Source organism: Chelonus insularis, unplaced genomic scaffold (genome assembly GCF_013357705.1).
Source record: "Chelonus insularis isolate UGA/USDA-ARS -01 unplaced genomic scaffold, ASM1335770v1 contig_24_pilon, whole genome shotgun sequence".
NCBI lineage: Eukaryota > Metazoa > Arthropoda > Insecta > Hymenoptera > Braconidae > Chelonus > Chelonus insularis.
Window position 1 is genome coordinate 964049 of NW_023276446.1, and position 20684 is coordinate 984732.

General features: G+C 31.4%; 1 protein-coding gene across 19 annotated transcripts in view; it reads left to right on the forward strand.

The window, feature by feature from the left end:
- Positions 1–20684, forward strand: part of SLO2 (slowpoke 2) — a 110909-nt gene that overhangs the window by 72857 nt on the left and 17368 nt on the right. For 16 of the 19 annotated variants that reach the window (XM_035079635.1, XM_035079634.1, XM_035079641.1 and 13 more), the window contains 6 exons: positions 9342–9416; positions 11702–11785; positions 12296–12390; positions 18050–18233; positions 19729–19893; positions 19990–20408. In XM_035079635.1, the coding sequence (XP_034935526.1) occupies positions 9342–9416; positions 11702–11785; positions 12296–12390; positions 18050–18233; positions 19729–19893; positions 19990–20408 (1022 nt within the window). Of the gene's footprint in view, positions 1–9341; positions 9417–11701; positions 11786–12295; positions 12391–18049; positions 18234–18760; positions 18840–19402; positions 19498–19728; positions 19894–19989; positions 20409–20684 lie in introns of those variants that run through there. The other 3 variants (XM_035079624.1, XM_035079639.1, XM_035079638.1) reach the window with 3 other exon arrangements.

Genomic DNA, 20684 nt, shown 5'->3' on the forward strand with positions numbered 1-20684 from the left:
CGAAATTCTGAAAATCAAATTAATAATCATTCAAAATTATAAAGATGAATCAAGTTATTATTCAGCCTACATACTAATATTGCCGCTTCCCAACTCTGTCTACTTTAAAATAAATAAAACAAATAATTAGGAGGGAAAAATCCTGCGGCGGGTAAAAACCTCCAAACAGACCAAACTGATTTAAATTAAACTATTAACGTGATTCTATACAATAAAAGATTTCTTGAAAACTAATCGTCCGTTAGTCAAATTAAAACTTAAAAATCTTAATTTTCATCTTCAATTCCCTTTTCATCCTTCTTTTTCATCAGGAGGAACCACTGGAAAGAACCAAAAGAACCCAAAGAGTAGGAAATGCTAAGAACTGGAAGGTCATGGAACTAAACAAAATAAAAGTTCCTCACAGAATCAAAGTTCTTTAAAAATTTCGCTATTTAATCATAGATTCAATGTTCAATTAATAATTAGGTTGAATGGTCACATTTCATGGAGTCAATTCTCTAAATAAATTCCGACTTCACATCCTTTTTAAATAAAATCCGACTCTCAAATAAATGATTCAATATCATGAAAACAATCAATTCAATTCCACCTTGCGCAAGGAATTTTCAAAAATAAGTTCAATAGCTTCTGCTCACTGTGCAAACTAAATTATTAAAAATTGGGATCACAGTTACGCATACTATCCGAACAAAAATAATAGGATACCATGGACATCTAGTACCTCAGTTTGCTTCACTTTGGCCAGTAAATGAAGAAAAGGATTCCAGTACAATGACTCCAACCGTGTATATCCTACAGTAACTCCACGAGAACGCTTCAGGACAGACATTGTGAATTTGAATCAACAATCAAATGATCAATGAGAGCCAATATTCTCAGACTGGAAGTTACAAAAACCCTGAATTCAACGGAAATTAGAAATCCAGAAAGAGTCAACAATGATTCATTATCATCATACGAAGCGAGTCTAATCATTCAATCACTTTAAAACGACCATTCAAGATTTTCTGAAATTCGAAACACAACATCTTTAAGTAGATTTCAGATGCATGAAGACCTTCCAAAAATAACTAAAACTTTAGACCATTTCCTTCACTTTAAAGAAAAATTAAATTAAATCTATGGATCCAATCTAAAAGAATTTCAAACCAAATTTAATTTTTTTCTGTTAAACTTGATTTAACAGCCTGAAGAATCTTACAATTCTTCTTAGAATGACCTTCTATTCCACAAATCTAACATCTAAATCCATGAAGAGAATTTTGATTATTAAAAGATTTTAAATTTCCTTCAGCAGAATCAGAATGATTATTATTATCATTATAAATTTTATCTTTTTTAAAATTACTGTTAAAATTGTTTTTATGCTGACCTCTGAAGATCAAATCTTCAATCGACTCGAGCTTTAGAGTTGCTAATTGAAGAGATTCAACTCTCTCCGAACGACGAGAAAATTGTAACTTTCATTTTTTTAATCTAGAAATGAATTGCAAACCAACAATTCTATCTCTCTCTTCAAAAGAGACCGAAGGATACGCAAATTTGACAAGCCTATCCAAATTATTTGAAAAGTCTGTTAAATTTTCATTTTCAGACTGTTTTCTAGCTTGAAAACGACTAAAATAAGCTCGAAAAAATTGAGCTTCACCAAAACGATCTTCCAAAATTTTCTTCAATTTATCTAAATTCCCTAAATCTTCTAAACTCAAATTTTCTAAAATGACTCGAGCTTTGTCCTTCAAACAGGACACTAAAATCGATGCTTTAACTTTATTTGTCCACTTATGCAGACGAGCGATTGTCTCAAATTGATGAGAATACGATTCCCACGTCTGAGAACCATCAAATTTTCCCGGTTTTGCAAAAGCTAAAAAACGATTATTAACTGAAGAAGTTGAGACGGATTCAACCAAATTATTAGAATTATTTTCTAAATTATTATTATCATTGTTATTATTATTAATAATAGTAATTAAGTTTCTTATCTCTAATGCTAGAAATTCTTCATTGGTACCCTCTTCGATACAAACGGCAAATTGTATATAACAAAAAAAACCTTTTCACAAACACACAAAATATCATCTATGCACAGTTTGACAGCCCGAACTAATTGAAAGTACATCGTATTTTGTCGATCTTCACTGAATAATTTTAATTAATTATTTTTAACATTAAGTTTAGATAGTCACGTCAAATTTACTAAGCATAACTTAGGTTATAGTAAAAAGCACTAAACAAATCTCTAGAGGTATTGGTAATCCGAGAGGTATATAGCTTGTCCACGCAAAAACAATAAAACGATGAGTGTTGGAACGGAGTTTTCATATTCACCCAAGTACATAAGCTTGTGGAGAGTAAAAGGTTGAGAGAGGGCAAACCCTCGGGAACTTATAAAGCCTGTTCAAGGGGTTACGTTCTGGTGATACTTGAACGAACGTACGAGGAAGCAAAGCATGTTTCTTACTGCACAAAAACGTTAGCCTTACTCTACCATAGTAACAGGATTGGTTCATGGTTGAGACGTCGATCTAGCCTTTTCAATAGCACTACTACTTTTATACTTTCAGAAATTGCATTTACGCAAACCCACTCATTTCTCTCATGTACTCCAGTTCTTCTATTGTTTGTATTAGTGTGTATATCGGTGAAATCGTTGATGGAAATTTTAAAACTATTGAAATTTTTTGAAATTTTACACTCCATTCTATTATTATTATTATTATTATTATTATTATTATTATTATTTTCATCTTGCGATTCGTCAGAGGTGTCTGGCCAGGGATCCCAGGGCTCCGACCCACCTGGGGCCTGACCAGACGGAATTATCCTGCAGGCACCTGACTCCCTCAGGTTTGAGGGTGAGCCGGGGCTGCAGCCGTTCAGTCATTTGTTACAGTCGTCTCAGGATTCGGAGAGAACCAAGGATGACCGCTTTCTGCATACGAGCCGCGAGAATCTCAGCCTGACTACGGCAGACTGGTATTGTTCGAAGCTCTGTCAGAAAGCGGTCCCTCATCCCTCCGAGGGCGCCAATCACCAGGACTATCACGTGCGCTGTGTATTCGTGATAGACATTTCTCATGACCTCCATGAGCTCTCTGTAGCGTTCCTGTTTACTCTCTTCTTTTGCACGTATATTTGTCTCAGCCGGAGCTGAGAACTCAATGTAATATACGTGCTTGGTGGTATGGTCGAAAAGAGTAATATCCGGCTTATTGTGTTCAATACGTTGGGGCGTAGAGAGCGGGTAATTCCAAAGAATTTTTGCTCTCCCGTTCTCAACGACTGACTCAATTTCACCGGGCACATAGGGCAGCACTGGTGTCTCGTCTATTCCATAAGAGTGCCGAGGGTGGTAATACAGCACTCTTAGGGCGGCGTTATGCCGGTGAATGTAGGCTGAGCGCGCTAATATCGGACAAGCCGATAAAACATGAAATAGCGTCTCATCTACATCACCGTGGCAAACTCGGCATCTTGTGTCCTCGAGTTGCTCGTGCATAACATCACGCCGATAGGCGAGGGTGGAAAATACACCATCTTGGCAGGCCATAATGAATCCTTCGGTCTCAGAGAACAAGCCAGCTGACTTAAGGTATTGGAAAGTCAGCTGGTGTGACAAGTCCTGTGTTTCGAGATGACGATAAAACACACCATGTAAGGACTTTGCCACATGTTCGTCGAGCAGTTTTAACTGCTCGGTTGTTTTTATATCGACCTTTCGCTGCCCTCTGGTCAATTGCAAAAGCCTTAGACCGTCTGAGCTGCTAGGGTCGAAAACTGAGCCGAGGTTCTGCGCTGCCTGATATGCTGCTCTATATAGGAACGCATCCCTTCCCAATAGTTCAAAGCTGTTCACGAACTTGAGAAGAGGATCAGAGCTCTCATAGATGTCATAAGCCAGGCCTATCACTAACCTGTCATGTAGACACTCCAAACTTAGTAGTCCACGCCCTCCCAGATCACGGGGAAAGTATAGGCGTTGGACAGAAGATCGCGGGTGATGACTTCGATATAGTGTCATCACTTTCCTCGTGATAATGTCCAGATCTTTAAGCTCTTTTCGGAGCCATTTAAGAACTCCGAATGAGTATAGCAAGACTGGGACAGCGAGCATATTCGTGGCTTTGACTTTGTTAGGGCCTGATAATTCAGAGCCCCATATTCTCTTAAGTCGCCACTTGTACTCACTGCGGAGAGTATCTTTGATGACAGACACGTCCTGCAAAGGAGATTGTGCCTGTCCAAGATATCGGTATGACTCTCCAGCATCCAGATGTTTTATGATGCTCCCGTCTATAAGCTCGACATTATCACTCGAGTTCGGCGATCTTCCTTTTACTAAGTGGGCAACTGCGCACTTGTCCAACCCAAACTCCATGCCGATTGCACTGGTATACTCGGAAACAACCTCTAAGGCTGTTCGGAGTCTCTCAGGACTTGCCGCGTACACTTTCAAGTCATCCATATAAAATAGATGTGTGACTTTGTGTACGCGGTTGGAGACTCGTCCGGCTTTATATCCAGGCGTTCGGCGTAGAGTGACAGATAATGGCAGCAGTGAGATGCAAAATAGGAGAGGACTCAGGGTATCTCCCTGGTATACGCCTCTCCTAAATGGCACTGCTCTGGTAGACACTCTTGTTTCACCAGATGTTACGGTGAAACGTGTCCTCCAGAGCGGCATCAGATGTTCGATGCATCTCACTATTTGTGGGGGTACTGAAAGGCATTCGAGCAAGTAGAGGAGAAGCTCGTGTGATGTTGTATCAAATGCCTTTCTGTAATCCACCCAGGCCATTGACAAGTTGCGCTTGTAGTAGTATGCGTCCATTGTGACGCATCGGTCTACTAGCAAGTTCTCCTTGCAACCTGTCAAGCCACGCTTGCTGCCACGTTGTTCGTTTATCTGTCTCCATACAGGTTCTATTGCAGTCAAAATCCTCTCGTTCAAAATCTTTGTAAACAATTTGTAGAGAGTATTTAGACATGCAATAGGCCTGTAGTTTTTGGGGTTGGACAGATCACCACTTTTGGGGATCAGCACAGTACGCCCTTCAACGAGCCATCCAGGAATGGGTGTATCTCCTCCTAGATATTCTGAGAAGATACGAGCCAGATGCTGGTGGGATGAGGTCAATTTCTTCCACCAGAAGGTGGGGATTGCATCTGGCCCAGGGGCAGCCCAGTTCTTTGTGCCCCTTAGAGCATTCCTGATTTCATCCATGCTGACTCGTTGAAACTCTTCAGGAATTCGTGATAGATGTTCGTCACAGAATTCTCTGAACAGTTGAAGGGCTGGAGTGTCTACATCTAGCGCACTAGCGCGACCATATATTTCGGTCCAGTAGGTTTCAACTCTTTCTGCACTCGGGGGCTCATAAGTGACAGGGGCTTGCGGCTTAAGAAAGCGCGAAGGGTCAGATTGAAACAATCTGTTGTCCCTTCGTCGCTTGTACCGCTTTGCTAATGACTTTTTAACGGCCATTAGCGATCTTATTTTGCCTGTGTACCTTTCCTTTAGGATCAGTAACACGGCCGTATTCAAAGTGTGATGTTCACGTCTGATACTCGCCACGATACGCCGAATTCTTGGCGTATAAGGCCTGTGAGTATTTACGTGATCCATCACACTCTGAATACGAGATGCACCCTGTCGAGCCTTCTTGATCTTAATTGCAATCTGTTCGATGCGTCTTTTCAGGCTTAACTCAGGATTGACAGGTGTTCGTCTGTCCTGAGTAAACCCTCGAGCCACATCATAGACTGCATTGTTGAGTGCAAAAAGATCTACACTATCTGGTACCCGATGGTCGAGATCTTGGTTAGCGCTGGCTAGGTGTTCTGCAGAGAGCGTAATTTTCCGGAGAAAATTACCCTCTCTGCCGGTGAAGTCCTGGTGATTGGTGCCCTCAGGGGGAGGAGTTGGGGGTTCTGCAGTGAGAGAAGGGTGGAACGGGAGTATGCTCCACCTCGGTGCGGCTGTCTCGGGTGTTAGTGAGACTTCGCCCTCAGTCTCTGAAGCGTTTGATACTGAAGAGTCAGAGTCTGACTCCTCTTCTATCCGCCGTCGAGACTGAGTATACCGCACCTGCGATGCGAGCGCCGCCTGCGTTAGCTGTTGTAACTCTGGGTGCCTTTCGCACCACAGAGTATGCAGGCGCCTGGCATAGCCTGAGGTCTGTGGCTCGCATCTCTCCCAACACTGCATCAAATCCCGTCTCAGCTCCTCTGTCCACCTGAGGCGCTGTAGGGGTGGTCCGTGGTCGATAGCCATGTTGGAACGTATCGTAAGGCCCCTCCCAACTGTTCCATGGCCCTCATCCGAAGAGGGCCGGTTGTGGGGGGCCGGTGCAGGTCTATCGTTAGTAACCTGTTAAAAACCTTTGCAGGGGTGGTTAGCCCACTGCAAAGGTGGTGATGTTTAACGAAACCGAGATGGATAGTTTCGTTCCTCACGCCCGGAAGGCCATCACCAGTGAGGAGGGAAGAACTGGCTGTACGGACTTATTCCATTACCGTAGCGAGAGGAGCACCCCTCGGCCAGACAAAATTATTATTATTATTATTATTATTATTATTATGTAAAATTTAATGTAGACCATATATCAAGTTAAAATTTATTAATTTATTATTCACTTCTAAGTAACTTTTTTTCTTGACCAAATTCAATTTAATTCAGTTTTTGAATTTAAAAAAAAAATTGTCAATTTGAATTTGAAAATGTGTTAATTAGAAAAATTAAAATAATTGTGAAAATTTTTTAGTTTTAATGAATTTAATATAGGAAAACTGCTTATTGAAATTTATTAACTTTCCATTAGGAAATTATTGTAATGGAGTTTATTTTTGAAATTCATAATTTTATCATGTCTTTACATTTTGAGACATTTGAAAGCATATTAGAAGATTTAAAAATGTATACATATATGGATGAAGGGGAGACTGAGGTAGATTGTTACAACGGACAACAGTATAATAGCCACCGTTACTGCTGTAACAACCTATCCGTGTTACAACCGGCTCCAGTCTCTCCTACGTATGTGCATGTGTATGTCAGGATTATTCGTTTTTAATATCTCGAAAACTATTGAGGATATCGACTCCAGATAAATTTCATTTTAAAGATAATATAATGAAAAAGATCTGAAAGAAGTTTGAACAAATTTTGTCCAGTCATTGTTTTTTTATAAGAAAAAGAGTGTAGAATAAGTTGAGTAAGAAAGATATTTGAAATAGATTCTACTTATAAGATGGTTAACATGATTGACAACTGAGGTCAATAAAATATGGTTGTTAATAACTTCATATGACTCTGGAAAATTATGTATTATTTATAACAAATTCAATTTATTATAAACAATTGAAAATGGTTTCAGTCTATTGAATTATTATGACAATGATTATATTCGATAAATATTTTGATGTGATTAAACAATTGTATATTCTTTATAAAAATAGTAATTTTTTATAAACGGAAAAAAAAGATGACATAATTACGGATTACAACTAATGGAAAGTTTGTCGTCAGCGCACAAACTAAGCCCAAACTTATTTTTTTGAAATATTTTTTTATGAATTATTTAAAATTATTAGGAAGTTACATATTCTTGGAAATAACAAAAAAATCAAGCTATTTTCACTGTTTATCTCAAAATGGATGAGTTGATGTTTGAAGTTTGTGGTTGTTAGTTTCTGAGGCATGAAGCAGTGAGAACAACGGTGTAATTCTCCACATATCCTAGTGTGGATTTCTAAGCCTGTGAAGATATATAACGAGATACTTCATGTGAAAATAAAAGTATAGCGTATATATATGTATCAGTATATGATACTACAAAATCTTAGATGAAACTTCCTCGACATAAATTCTCTTTTACCTGTCTATTTTTCTGAGCCTGGTATTTATTGGATGAAGTATTGTCTGAGTGTAGTGATACATAAGTTCAGATTCTTTTTTCTCTTGAAATTTATCAGTTTTATGATTACTTGACTACTTATGTAGTATTCACAGGATTTTGATGAAAAATTGAACTTGAAAGTTGTCATAAATTCTTTGACAATTAAAATACAAAATCATTTTAAATAGGATAATAAAAAAGAAATTTCAATATAGAAAATGTTGCAAATTTAAAAGTGAAATTAATTTTTAATGTATTTATAACTAAATCATTAGAAATAAAACGTTCTATGAGTATATTTAGTTTACATTCAGTATGTAATATTATTTTGTTTCATTTTCAGTTTTTATAACACTAAATGCTAATCTACGTAAGGATGATTAATAATGATGAAGATAATTAAAATTAGTCTAACAATAATAATCATTAAATTGATTATTAAAAGAGTGCGGTAAAATAGGTCATTAAATACTTGACAAGTACATATCGAGGGTCTTACTTTAAGAAAAATAGGAATGGTTAGATTCGCTGTCATGTGTAAATTTCTGATTCAACATATTACATATGAATTTTTTTTTTTATAACGAAAAGACTATTCAGCTATTTCATTTTTTTCAGTACGTTTAAAGTATTAAAGAAAATTAAATATCGTTAGATTAGTTTCCAAACAACAAAAAAGTCATTTTTTGAAATTTAACACAAGTTAGAAAATTGCAATCTTTACAAAAAAAAAAAATATTCAAAAGGAGAAAAAAAAACAACCATTAAAAGTTTTTTTAAAGTTTATTTTCTTGTTTCAACACAACTGTTCATTTTTTAACGAAAACAAAACAGCTAGAAAATGTTTAGGTATTTTTTATTATAATATAAACGATAAACAGAAAATTGAAACGTCAAGAATTCTTTCTTGGTCCAAGTCGGGGTTTCAATCTAAAGAACTAGTGATGTAGAAATAATAGTGCAAATAATCTAAAACATTTCACGAGATCTAAACATAGTAGTATCATTACAAAAGTGTTGCATGTTCCAATTTTCTACTGGTATCATCTGGAATTTTTCACACGGACACTATGTTCGTTTTTGTTATTCTCTTCTATTCGATTTAACATTTTTTTGCTATATAGTTTTGTATAAAACACAGGGTACTGTATTTTTCTGTGAATTTTATTAGTCTCGTGATTATAAGTAAAAAACTGCATTCTATTACAATTGTCAGGATATTCTATATCCTTTTAGTTTAACTGTAATAAGGAATAATTATTATGAACAATTTTTATCATTTAGTTAGTTTTTTTTTATATAAAAAGTTGTTTTATTTTCCAATAAGCAATATCTTTTATATTTTTCTACATGTGATAAAAAATATTGTTACATTAGCAACATAATTTATTAAATAAAAATTATGAATTTGTTGAGTTGGCTCTTTTAACTTTACAGGGTAATGTATGGCAGCAGTTACTTTCGTTCCATTTTATTCTGGAGTTGGTGAACACAATACCATTTGCAATCACTGTAAGTATTTTTTAAATAGCCAATTATTTATAATTTATTTATGCTATATTTACATATTTTTTATGATAAATGTACTTAATTAAATTACTATATATGTATATATATAGTATATACTATATATATATAGTATGAATTATAGCAGTAAACAATTAAAAGGTTTTTGCGGTAGTAGTTAATAACATGACATGTGATACACTTGTTTTTATTACTATCAATTTAACTACCAATTAATCGTTATCAATTATTGTGATTAAGGAAAGAATTAAATTGTAACACCTAATTCCTTGCTCCTTTTGGTGTCTTTAAGTTCAATTAGTCCAGGATTCAACACTGAGAAAATAAGTAAAGATAATCACGTCTATGTCAACTCCTTAATCTACACATTCAGAAGTTAGGATCTAAAAACCGATTGTTAGGCTTATTTTTCGATCGTATTAGTTCTAGTGGTAGTTTTCTCTTGCGCACAAATTGTCAGCCGAACGTCGTTAAGCTGGCGCGCATAAACTATTAGACTAGACCTCTACTTCTACATCTATATGTATTCAGAATGATGCCATCTCTAAAATAAATAATAAATTAATGGGTAAGGCGATCCTTACATGTCTGTATCCAAAATATTTAGCTGTAGCCATAGTTGAATTCAATAATGATAAATGATTACTATTTTATAAATGAATAGTTTGAACATTCAGTTTCTTATTAAGTTAAGATCGTTACTATTGGATAAATTAAACTAAGGAAAATAGAGATAGAGAATTTGAGTCGATATCAATAACATTTATTTAACCCAACAAAAATAGATAATTTAGTTATAATGATAGTTTTGATACACGAAAGCATTTTTTTTCTAATCACAATTGACACAAATGAATTTAAAGTTTTCATAAATAATTATTATACTGTCAGGGTTAGTTAAGTAAGTATACAGTTAACTTACGTAAATTCTCTCCGTGTACGGTAAAATATCGAAGATTTCACAGTATCGTTTAAAGCACGAAATGTCAATGCAAACCGATATCTTTACCCTGTCTTCAGTATCCCAAGAGTTGGACTATCAAGTACACTTGGTTCCAGGATGTCTCAAATGACTTCTTCGTCTATAGAACCAAATATTATAATGCTTTCTGAACGTCGTTGTCATCGTTGATGCAGTATCATCTCGTTTTTATCGAAATTAGTTTTTATCGAGATTACACTTCTCTTATGATATAAAATATTTAATTTGGAAAATGAGGTTATTAAAAGTAAACTATAATGTAATACATACGTTTTCATTATTCTATTAGGATTAAGCAACTCTCTAATTTACAGGAAATATAATGATATTAACTTTGGTTATTATGTTATTATCAAAATTTCATTAGCTCAAGTCTATTATCTTTGGTATTTATTAATTGCTTTAATAAATATTGTCTGTCATAGAATTTATTTTCATCGAGTATTGTCTATTCTAATACGATTCATACTTTCTGTTACAATTGTTATCTAATATCGAGTAATTATTTAAAATTTTTTTTCAAACATCAACTTGTACCATGATTCAACATGTTTCATCGTATTGTATTCAATATTAAATCGATTTAGCGTTTAATTTCATCATGAATCATAATTATTTTAGTGCATTTAATTCAATTATGTTGGTTTGAAAAGTTATAGAATTATTTCAATTTAAATTTATTTATTCATCGATTAATTTAATATCATAATTGATTATTTTGTCACTTATTATTAATGAAGATAAAATAACACTTGTAATTCCCATGAAAATTGTCACCGCCAGAATAATTATAATATTGACAGGTAATTTCCTTCATTCGCTAAATAAAAAACAAATAGGCGTATACGAACAAAACAGTTTAACTCACAAGTTATGCAAACCGCTATAGACTAAAGTTTTTTTATATTCTACTCGTGACATTATTTTTTTTAACTTCAAAAAACGAGCACAGAAAAATCGTTGAATTCCTTTTTTATTATCTGAAAAAAGTTGAAGTTAAATATTTTTTTTTTAGTTTGTATTGATTATTTTCAAGATCTATGAATAATAACATGTAATGTAATCAAAGATAAAAATCCTTCAGAAAAGTTCGAAAAGTTGAATAATATTTAAATTAATTTAATGTATTGTTTTAAGTTTATTCTATCGACTTAAAACTTAAAACTTAGTTTATCGAGATGTAATATCATGAATTATTCCAACTAGTGATACTTAATAAATTAATTGTTTGGATTCTTCTGCATTGTATAATTCAAATAATTTTTAAATTTTGATATATTTTTTACAGATTCTCTTCCCACCAATGAGAAATTTATTCATCCCAGTATTTCTTAACTGTTGGCTGGCTAAGCACTCTCTGGAAAATATGTTCGTGAGTAAACAATTTATTTTCATATAACATCAATATTTTTGCTTAAGATTAGTAATACCGTTGGTGTATGATAGAGTTCGAAACATTATTACGTTTTATCAGTAGACATGAACAGACACAAAAGCTATTTTCATGTCCTATTACAAATTAATATTTATCTCATCTTTTTGAAGATAGATATTAGATGTAACAAAAACAACACTATTGGTTCAAGACTGGTACAGTGTTGGATCAGAAATCGGCTATTTTTTATTTTCAGTATCAAATTATAAATTATAGATATACTTATGATAAGAGGCCTTTAAAACCTGTAACATTTCTAATTGTGCCATTAAGTCAACGTTAATTATTTTTCGCTTATATATAACAAAAATTCTAATATCTTCAAGCCTTAATTTGAATTTTCAAGACATTCGATTAACTTTTTTATAAAATAATATTTTTGTAATAAAGTTAAACAAGTTTCACTGGAATATAACAAAAATGTTAATATTGAATTAACTATTACAGAATGATTTACACAGAGCAATGCAAAGGTCTCAGTCGGCCTTAAGTCAGCAGCTAATGATTCTTAGTGTCACGTTATTGTGCCTTGTTTTCACGAGGTAAGTTTTAACTATTATTGGGAAAATTATAGAAATGAGAAGTCTACAATTAATGAAATTTATAGTAACTGTTTAGGGTAGACTTTCCAAAGACTGATAAGAGTATTTAAACATCGAGAAATTAAGACAATACACGAAATTATGAGAAGATCTTAAAAGATCTGAAAGACTAAATTAGGCACAAATAAAATTATATCCTGAATAAAAGATAAATTTAAAATTTCACATTGAAAATAAAATTTTTATAATGCATTTATAGTGGTAAATATTTAAACAGATTCAATTAATCTTTTAAAGTTTGTGTCATTATTTATCAGCTGAAATTTTACAACATCGAAGCTATTCGAATTATGCCTGAGGGGTCGTCTAGTATTCTCTAGTCTCTAGTGACCGAAACTAACACACTCGAGATGTTGACACAACGAAAACACAACCTCAGTATTCAACAAAATATACACCAATATGTCTGCAAGTAAATATTTCGGTGAAACATACAGCCCACAGCTAATATCAATGTTTAATAGGAATTTTGATATTTTAGTTCTTTTTCCATAACCACAATGATATTCTTTTGCGTTACGTACAACATTTTTTGTTCTCTAAAAATAGAATGAATTCTATTTCAAATACTAATTTTATTTATTGGCTTCCTAGTATTAAGTTGAAGTAATGGATCCGATTTTACGAATTCCGAATTTTGACATATCATTGTGTTTTAATAAGATCCCTAGAGTCATAAACAACGGTTTTTAAGTTGACATTTACGTATATACGTATGTGAGTTTGGAATTATTTTTCGTCTCGATTATCTCAAGAGCAAAAAATGATATCGACGTCGGACGAATTGTATTCGACGTATAATTACGGAACTTAGAACTGATTAGGTTTTTAGCAAAATCGGTTCAGCCAGTTTTTGTGCAGAATCAAAAAACTAAAAAAAATAGTAAACTATCTGCATTTTTCAATTTAGGCAACATTTACACACTTGACCTCCCAGTAATAATTATAATGAATATAATTATTATAGTGGTGATAATTAATTGATTTTAAAAACAAAAAAATCTTTTTGTTGTCCCCACTAGGAAGTTAGTCGTGTATGCCTTCCGGGTCGCACTTAGATCACTAAAGAGTACTAATATTTTTATTATTTGTAATTTCACTAATGTTATTTTAATAATACACTGTTTTCAAATATTAAATAATATAGAAATCATTAATATTGATTGAATATCGAACCAATTAAAATAACTGATTGTTGATAAATTAATAAAAAACAGAAGCTGGCATTCAGTAATGGAATTACGATTTCTTTCGACAAAATTTATCCATATGAATACTCAGTAATATTTAATGCGTTTAATTAAAAATACTTCGAATAATGTCTCGTAAAACATTTTAAGTACTTTGTGAAGAATTAATTAATGAGCACATTTTGTTTTTGATAATTGAGAGCGTGCATTCCAACGTCATATAACCATTTGACATCGATTCTCGACGTTAGACCGCACCCACTTATTTTTTTTAAACTATATGGAAAAATATATTTTTGAGTCACATTCAATTTTCTTCATCTTTTAAATATTTAAATATTCTATTCATCATCATATAATTACTTAGTATTTTTAGTTCCGAAATTATTCTATACAATAACTGAAAGTACAAATAGACATTTCAATCATGGTATAGAAGATTGGTAAATTGATTAATCTTATTCGATCATCGATTAATAGTAAATAATTAAAAACAGTAAAGTTAAAAGTTTTCTTTTTAATTATTTTGAATTAAATAAATAAAATGAATGATAATTTATGGAGTAATTAAAGAAAAATAAATATTTATTGATTACAAACTTGTATTGGATAAAAAGTTAAGTACAATTAACAGATGCAACAGGAATATTGTTATTTGAATAGGAATGTTAACTGTAAAGAAGATTGACTTCATAAGTAATGAAAGAGCTGTGAAGTTTAGGTGAAGAAATTATATTAAAATTAAACAAAGTAATTTTTCTTGCTCAAGTTTAATAATTATGTACACTTGAGAGAATAGAATAATGGTTATTGAACATTTGATGAACGTATAAAAAAAAAGTTTTTAGCATAATAAGTACTTGAAGTACATGCCTTATAGTGGTCAAGGAGTGCCAGTATGAAAAAGTCACACCATCATGATATGACTGAGTGAAGAGGAAGAGTAAAGAGAAAGGAAGAGAGAGAATCACCATTAAATCTAAAGTGCAAACTCGCTACACCCTGATATTCCCGAGGGGTTCTTTCTCAATAATAGCACTAGAGCGAGTGCTCGCAAACTTGTGAGCTCCACTTTGACGCCTTAAAAAGCTTCATGATGTCATACGAGTTTCGCAATGTTGAACCTTACCGTACTATCGAAACTCATAAATAGCTTTTATACCTCTATGACTTTGTCACAATTTCATTTTCTTATTATCATAAAATTATATTCTTTATTTTTTGTTTAAGCGTTGCTAAAATATTCTATGTATTAATGGAATTAACAAAAAAAAATTCCACTGCAGCATAATTGTGCAAAGAATTTAATAAAATTTGTTTCGACCTACAGCAAAAAATTTTGCATTTTTCTGTTATTTAACTTACCAATCTTTCTACAAATTGTACAAAAAAAAGTGAGTAACACTGTACTCTAGAAAGCAATGAAATAAATGAATAAATAGGTGAAAAATTGTTACGTCTTTAGTATTACGAAGGAAAATTTGATTTTTCAATTATTTCAAGCTATAGCTCTAGTTAGAGATCGAACTTGAATTTTGCTTATAGCAACGTAAAGTCGATTGACGTGAACTGTATCTGTTTCGTTGTCGGGGTCACAATGTCCAAGAATAACCACCTAGGGACAATAATATCTTCTTTTCTCTTACAATAAAAACTTTCACCCTATTTTTTTGTGTTAATATAAACTCGTAAAAACATTTTTACTTGTTACTGTAAAAAAGTTGTTTTATAATACAAATCGTAAAGAAAAAAATACTCAGAATACTTACAAAAAAGTGATAATTTATTGTATCAAATATTATATTCAATGTATCGAAAAAGATATTTATTTAATTTAATCTATTGGGTATTCAAATGCATACAACAACAAACGCAAAAATGATAAAATGAAATTCTAGTGTTAATATAAATTTATCAATTGAACCATCTATCGTTATTAATTCACAAATAAACGATAAAAACAATAGAAAAAAAATAAAAAATAAAAAGTTTGGAATATTGTTTAATTATAAAGTTTTTTAATGAAAAAGGTTTGATTTTGAGAACATTCATAAAGCCGAGATTAAAAGTCAGGGTAACGTACAATAGTACTTCGTAATTATATAAATTTCGTAAATTTCCTTTGTGCGAGTTGAATGAATAAGTTAATTTAAATTTTGTTTGTTTTTGCAGATGTTTCATTCGGAAGCCTAAGAACCCTATTGTGATTTAATTTAGAAAAGTTACCTATCTAGTTAATAAGCATAATTTTGAAAAATATACGAAACGATCCTTAACGTAGAAAATAAATATATAAGACATGTTATATTAGAGAAAAGTGATGTAAAAATATTTTTTTTTTTTCAAAAAGTATAACCCTCTCGATAGTAGATTTCAAAGTAAATAATGAACTTCAGCAGCATAACATAATTCTCAAATTAAGTGAAACTTTATACTAACATATCTAAATTAATTAAATTATTTTTGTTGCGTCATGTTTTAGTAATGAATGAAAACATTATCTAATATTATTTACATAATTAATTAATAATAAAATACAATAAAAGATATAAATGAATTTCATTGTATCTTCTTTTTATGATGTAATTCATAGATATTGTTTTTATATATTTGTACATAAAATAATAATATGAAAGTAGTTTTTCAAAAGTAAACCTGTATTTATTACAGATTTTTTCTTGATTATACATTTATTATTGTCGATATTTTAATATATAGAATTAAATGAGTCAGTTGTACCAAAGTTTAATTTTCTCAATTTCAAAATGATAATTAAAATAATGTCAATATAATTTTAATGATAAAAGTCCATTTCCTCTGGGTCATGACTAGAAATAGACACAAAGGGTATAATAATAATACTTAGTAGATGTACAGATTTGATAAAAGCGTTTGGTGTTAGGGGGTTTACAAGTTTGTGCTATGTATGTAATGTCTCCAGATACCTTTCTCACTTTTCATTCCATATTGTCCGATAAGTCAACGCTATGTAGGCCAACAATAAATAACTAATCGACTAACTCTTAGCTCATACAGGGCTTGTCGTATTATATTGATTTCATGAGATATATTATTCATATCATAGACAACGGTAACATTCACACAACTTTAGTTGAGTTGAATGACAGTAAACGCAAGTTTTGATCGGAGTCATAGTGACATTTATTCACGATACTTTTAATTTATTCATTATAATCTAACACTTGTAATAATTCTCAATAGTGTCGACGTGATATTTTGATGATTTACCATCAGCTGAACAAGATATTGATTGATTTCAATAATTAATCCTGACCTTTTACATGATGCAAATGAACTAGTTTTCAAGTAAATTGAAAATTGATGAAAGAGAAAAATTCAATTCTATATCTCCAGAGTGAGAAGTAGGTTGCATGAATAATAGACAGGGAATTATTACAAATGTGTCTCTTTAACATGGAGATTGAAGTAAAGTAGTCGTCCAAAAGTTCTTAAGTTGCATTCAAGAGAACTAATATTGGACGATAAATACTGCTAGACTTTCGCTGTGTAGAATTTCAGACAACTCAAGCTTAAACATTAAATGCTGCGTTTACCCAACTAATTTAAACTTTAAGTCAATTCTATTCATACAAACTGGTCTATTCATTTTGACCCTTTACTATATTTCTCACACAATGATATTTTCATAAAACCTTTTCAAATAGGAATTTGTCGTTTTCTTGCTGCTACATTATTATGATTACTTTTTACAACAACTTACAGTTTATCTTCTATTACTATCCTTAATTAAATATTCCACTAAAGTCGTTCTCAAAGTTATTCTTAAATATTAACAGTCATTTACTAGAAAAAGCTATAATTAAAAACTATATTATCACTTAATAATTTATTTCAATTTTTAATTAATTTCATAATTAAAATTTATTAGTGTTGATTATTATACCGATACAAGAGATATTAAATTATCATAATATTCTTATCATCGTTTGAATCATTTTATTCTGCTGATTAATCAATTAGCTAGTTAGTTAAATAAGTTAAGTAGTACGAGAACTATCTTGTGACAAAAACTATTTGAATTGAAAAAAATCCATAAACATAACCAATTATTTTCAATTTATATGCATATGGCTTTTATTTTATTTTTTAAAATAATTATTTTAAAAAAAGTTAACTGGTTTACCTGAACGAGAAATAAACTTACGTTATTTCTTGCTCTTCTCATTTTTTACATACAATTTTTAATCTAAATTATATGAAAGTATACCATTTTTTTAACAGAATGAATACTGTTCTCTTGAATTTTCTCCTTTTATGAAAATCATTTTTCTCAGCTTTTATTCAAGCAGTTCAAGAATTTTCATCCATAAAAATAAATAAATTTAGTCATTTTTCCTTCTTTTAATTTCTTATTATTAATATTTCAGTGTATGTGGGATTCAACACTTCCAGAGAGCAGGTCACAGACAGTTGAATTTATTTCAAAGCACGTACTTTGTGGTAGTAACATTCTCTACTGTAGGATATGGAGACTTCGTGCCAGACATTTGGCCTTCACAGCTTTATATGGTTTGCATGATATGCGTCGCACTATTAGTTCTACCGACTCAGGTAAAAAGTATTCTAATTAACAAAATTATATTTTTTACTATTCAAGAGCTTTTTACTCGTTTTTATTCGTTTTCATTTTAATTAGTTTTGTTGAATCAAAATTAACTTATTTGTCTCATAGAATTTATTCACTGAATCTTATAAGTCTCTTTCGTAAACTCTTGTTTATGATGTTATTTGTATAAAGAAAAAAACTAAAAAAAAGCGTAAAAGATTCAAAGGAAAGTTATGAAAAAGTGTATATAATAAAAGAAAAGAACATTAACTAAAATAAAAAAGTTTCGAAAATTTTTTTTATTAATTTTTTATTTTGCTTGTTTTAACATTTAAGTTTGTAACAATGTTATCATAATTTAACTAAGAGTATAACTGTGGAGCTTACAAAGTTGATTGTGTATGTTTGATCAAATTGTAACTGAAATACATTAAATATTAGAAACCTCACATGAATATTTCGAAGAGTCAATATAAATATGGGAAGAGGGTTTAAGTGAATTGATGGATGGTCGAATAGATAGTGTGAAAAGTAACGCTCATAGGCACAATTCTGTCGACATTGTGTCCATCTGTCGTTCATTCTGTAATGGTGATTGTAGCTGCTAGCAAGTATGTTCAGACGTGTGTCGTATAAATCGTCGTTTAATTAACTAAGTCGGATTTCATGTTTAGTTTTGTTGTCATTTATTTTATTAATTGATTTTTTTTATATTTTATTGATTGATAATAAAAAGATAAATAGTATATTACGACCCAAGGCCAGAAAGTTGAATTTCCCGGCGTGTGTGATATGATGGCCGAGACGAAGCCGATCAAGAAAAACATTTTTAGACCATCATCAGTAGTTTTAAATAATACTTATATAAAAAGCTATTTGAAAATTAATTTATGATTAGAATTGATTTTTTAAATTTAATTTTAATTATTTGCCACATAAACGTTTGATTAACTGAGAATATATAATTACACAAAGTTTCTACACAATTAAACTTAATGTAATAGAATAAAAAATATTTGATAATTTAAAAAATTTCCATTATTATAAATGATTTGACTAATACTACTGACCTATAAGTTAATTATTACTTATAAGCTCTGTTATCATTAATATTATTTTTATAAAATTATATCAATTTACAAATGTCACACTCCAATTAGTATCAATAATTTTAACAGCATTTCTACGATTGAAATAGAATCAATAAATAGACATTTAAAAGCAACATTATTGTTCTTAAATGTTTCAAAGCCAATGAAAAATTCAAAGGTTAGAAAGTAAAAATACAAAATAAATACCAATAATAAAATTGGAACATCAAAAATTTTTTTCTATAAATCGAGTTTATTAATATACTGAAAATTAGGTCAATTATTGTGATTAAAATTGATCGATTTTCAGTTAATTTCATAATGACAGAATAATATTGATCAAATTTGAGTCAAATGCCATATTGGAGATATTTTTAGGAAATTTATTTATTAATGATATTATTTTTAGTTCGAGCAATTGGCTTTCACGTGGATGGAACGGCAAAAACTTGGAGGATCGTATTCTTCGCATCGAGCACAAAATGAAAAGCACGTGGTAGTATGCAGCACAACTTTACAAGCAGATACGATAATGGACTTCTTGAATGAGTTTTACGCGCATCCATTGCTTCAAGTATTGTTTTTTTACAAATATAAACAATACTGAGATTTATATTCCGAACGAACAAAAACTTTTTTATGACTTACAATTTTTTTTTTTCTGGTATAGGATTATTATGTTGTGTTGTTATCTCCAATGGAATTGGATACCACCATGAGGATGATACTTCAAGTTCCTATTTGGGCTCAACGAGTTATTTACATACAAGGTTCATGCTTAAAGGATGGTGATCTTGTTAGAGCACGAATGAATGATGCTGAAGCATGTTTCGTGCTTGCAGCAAGAAATTATGCTGACAAAACTGCCGCGGATGAGCATACGATTTTACGATCATGGGCTGTCAAGGATTATGCACCAAATGTACCCCAATATGTTCAGATCTTCCGTCCGGAAAATAAACTCCACGTGAAATTTGCTGAGCATGTTGTGTGCGAGGATGAATTAAAATATGCTATTTTAGCGAATAATTGTACTTGTCCTGGTGCATCAACGTTGGTGACATTGTTACTCCACACATCAAGGGGACAGTGAGTAACGTTGGAAAATATTCAAATACAAATATCATGTATTGCTTTTGTTCACTTTACTTTTAAAAATATATTAGAGAAAACAATCTTAAAATATTTATATAAAATCAAATGAAAATCGATTTAAACAATTATTACTATTATACTATACAAAAATTCAGTTTCTTACGCAACTAACTTTAAGATTACATAGAAAGTACATTTATCTAATTTTATATAGAATTTCAAGTCTTTATGGTCAATGACTTTGAACAGTTAAAGTAGCATAGTAAAGTA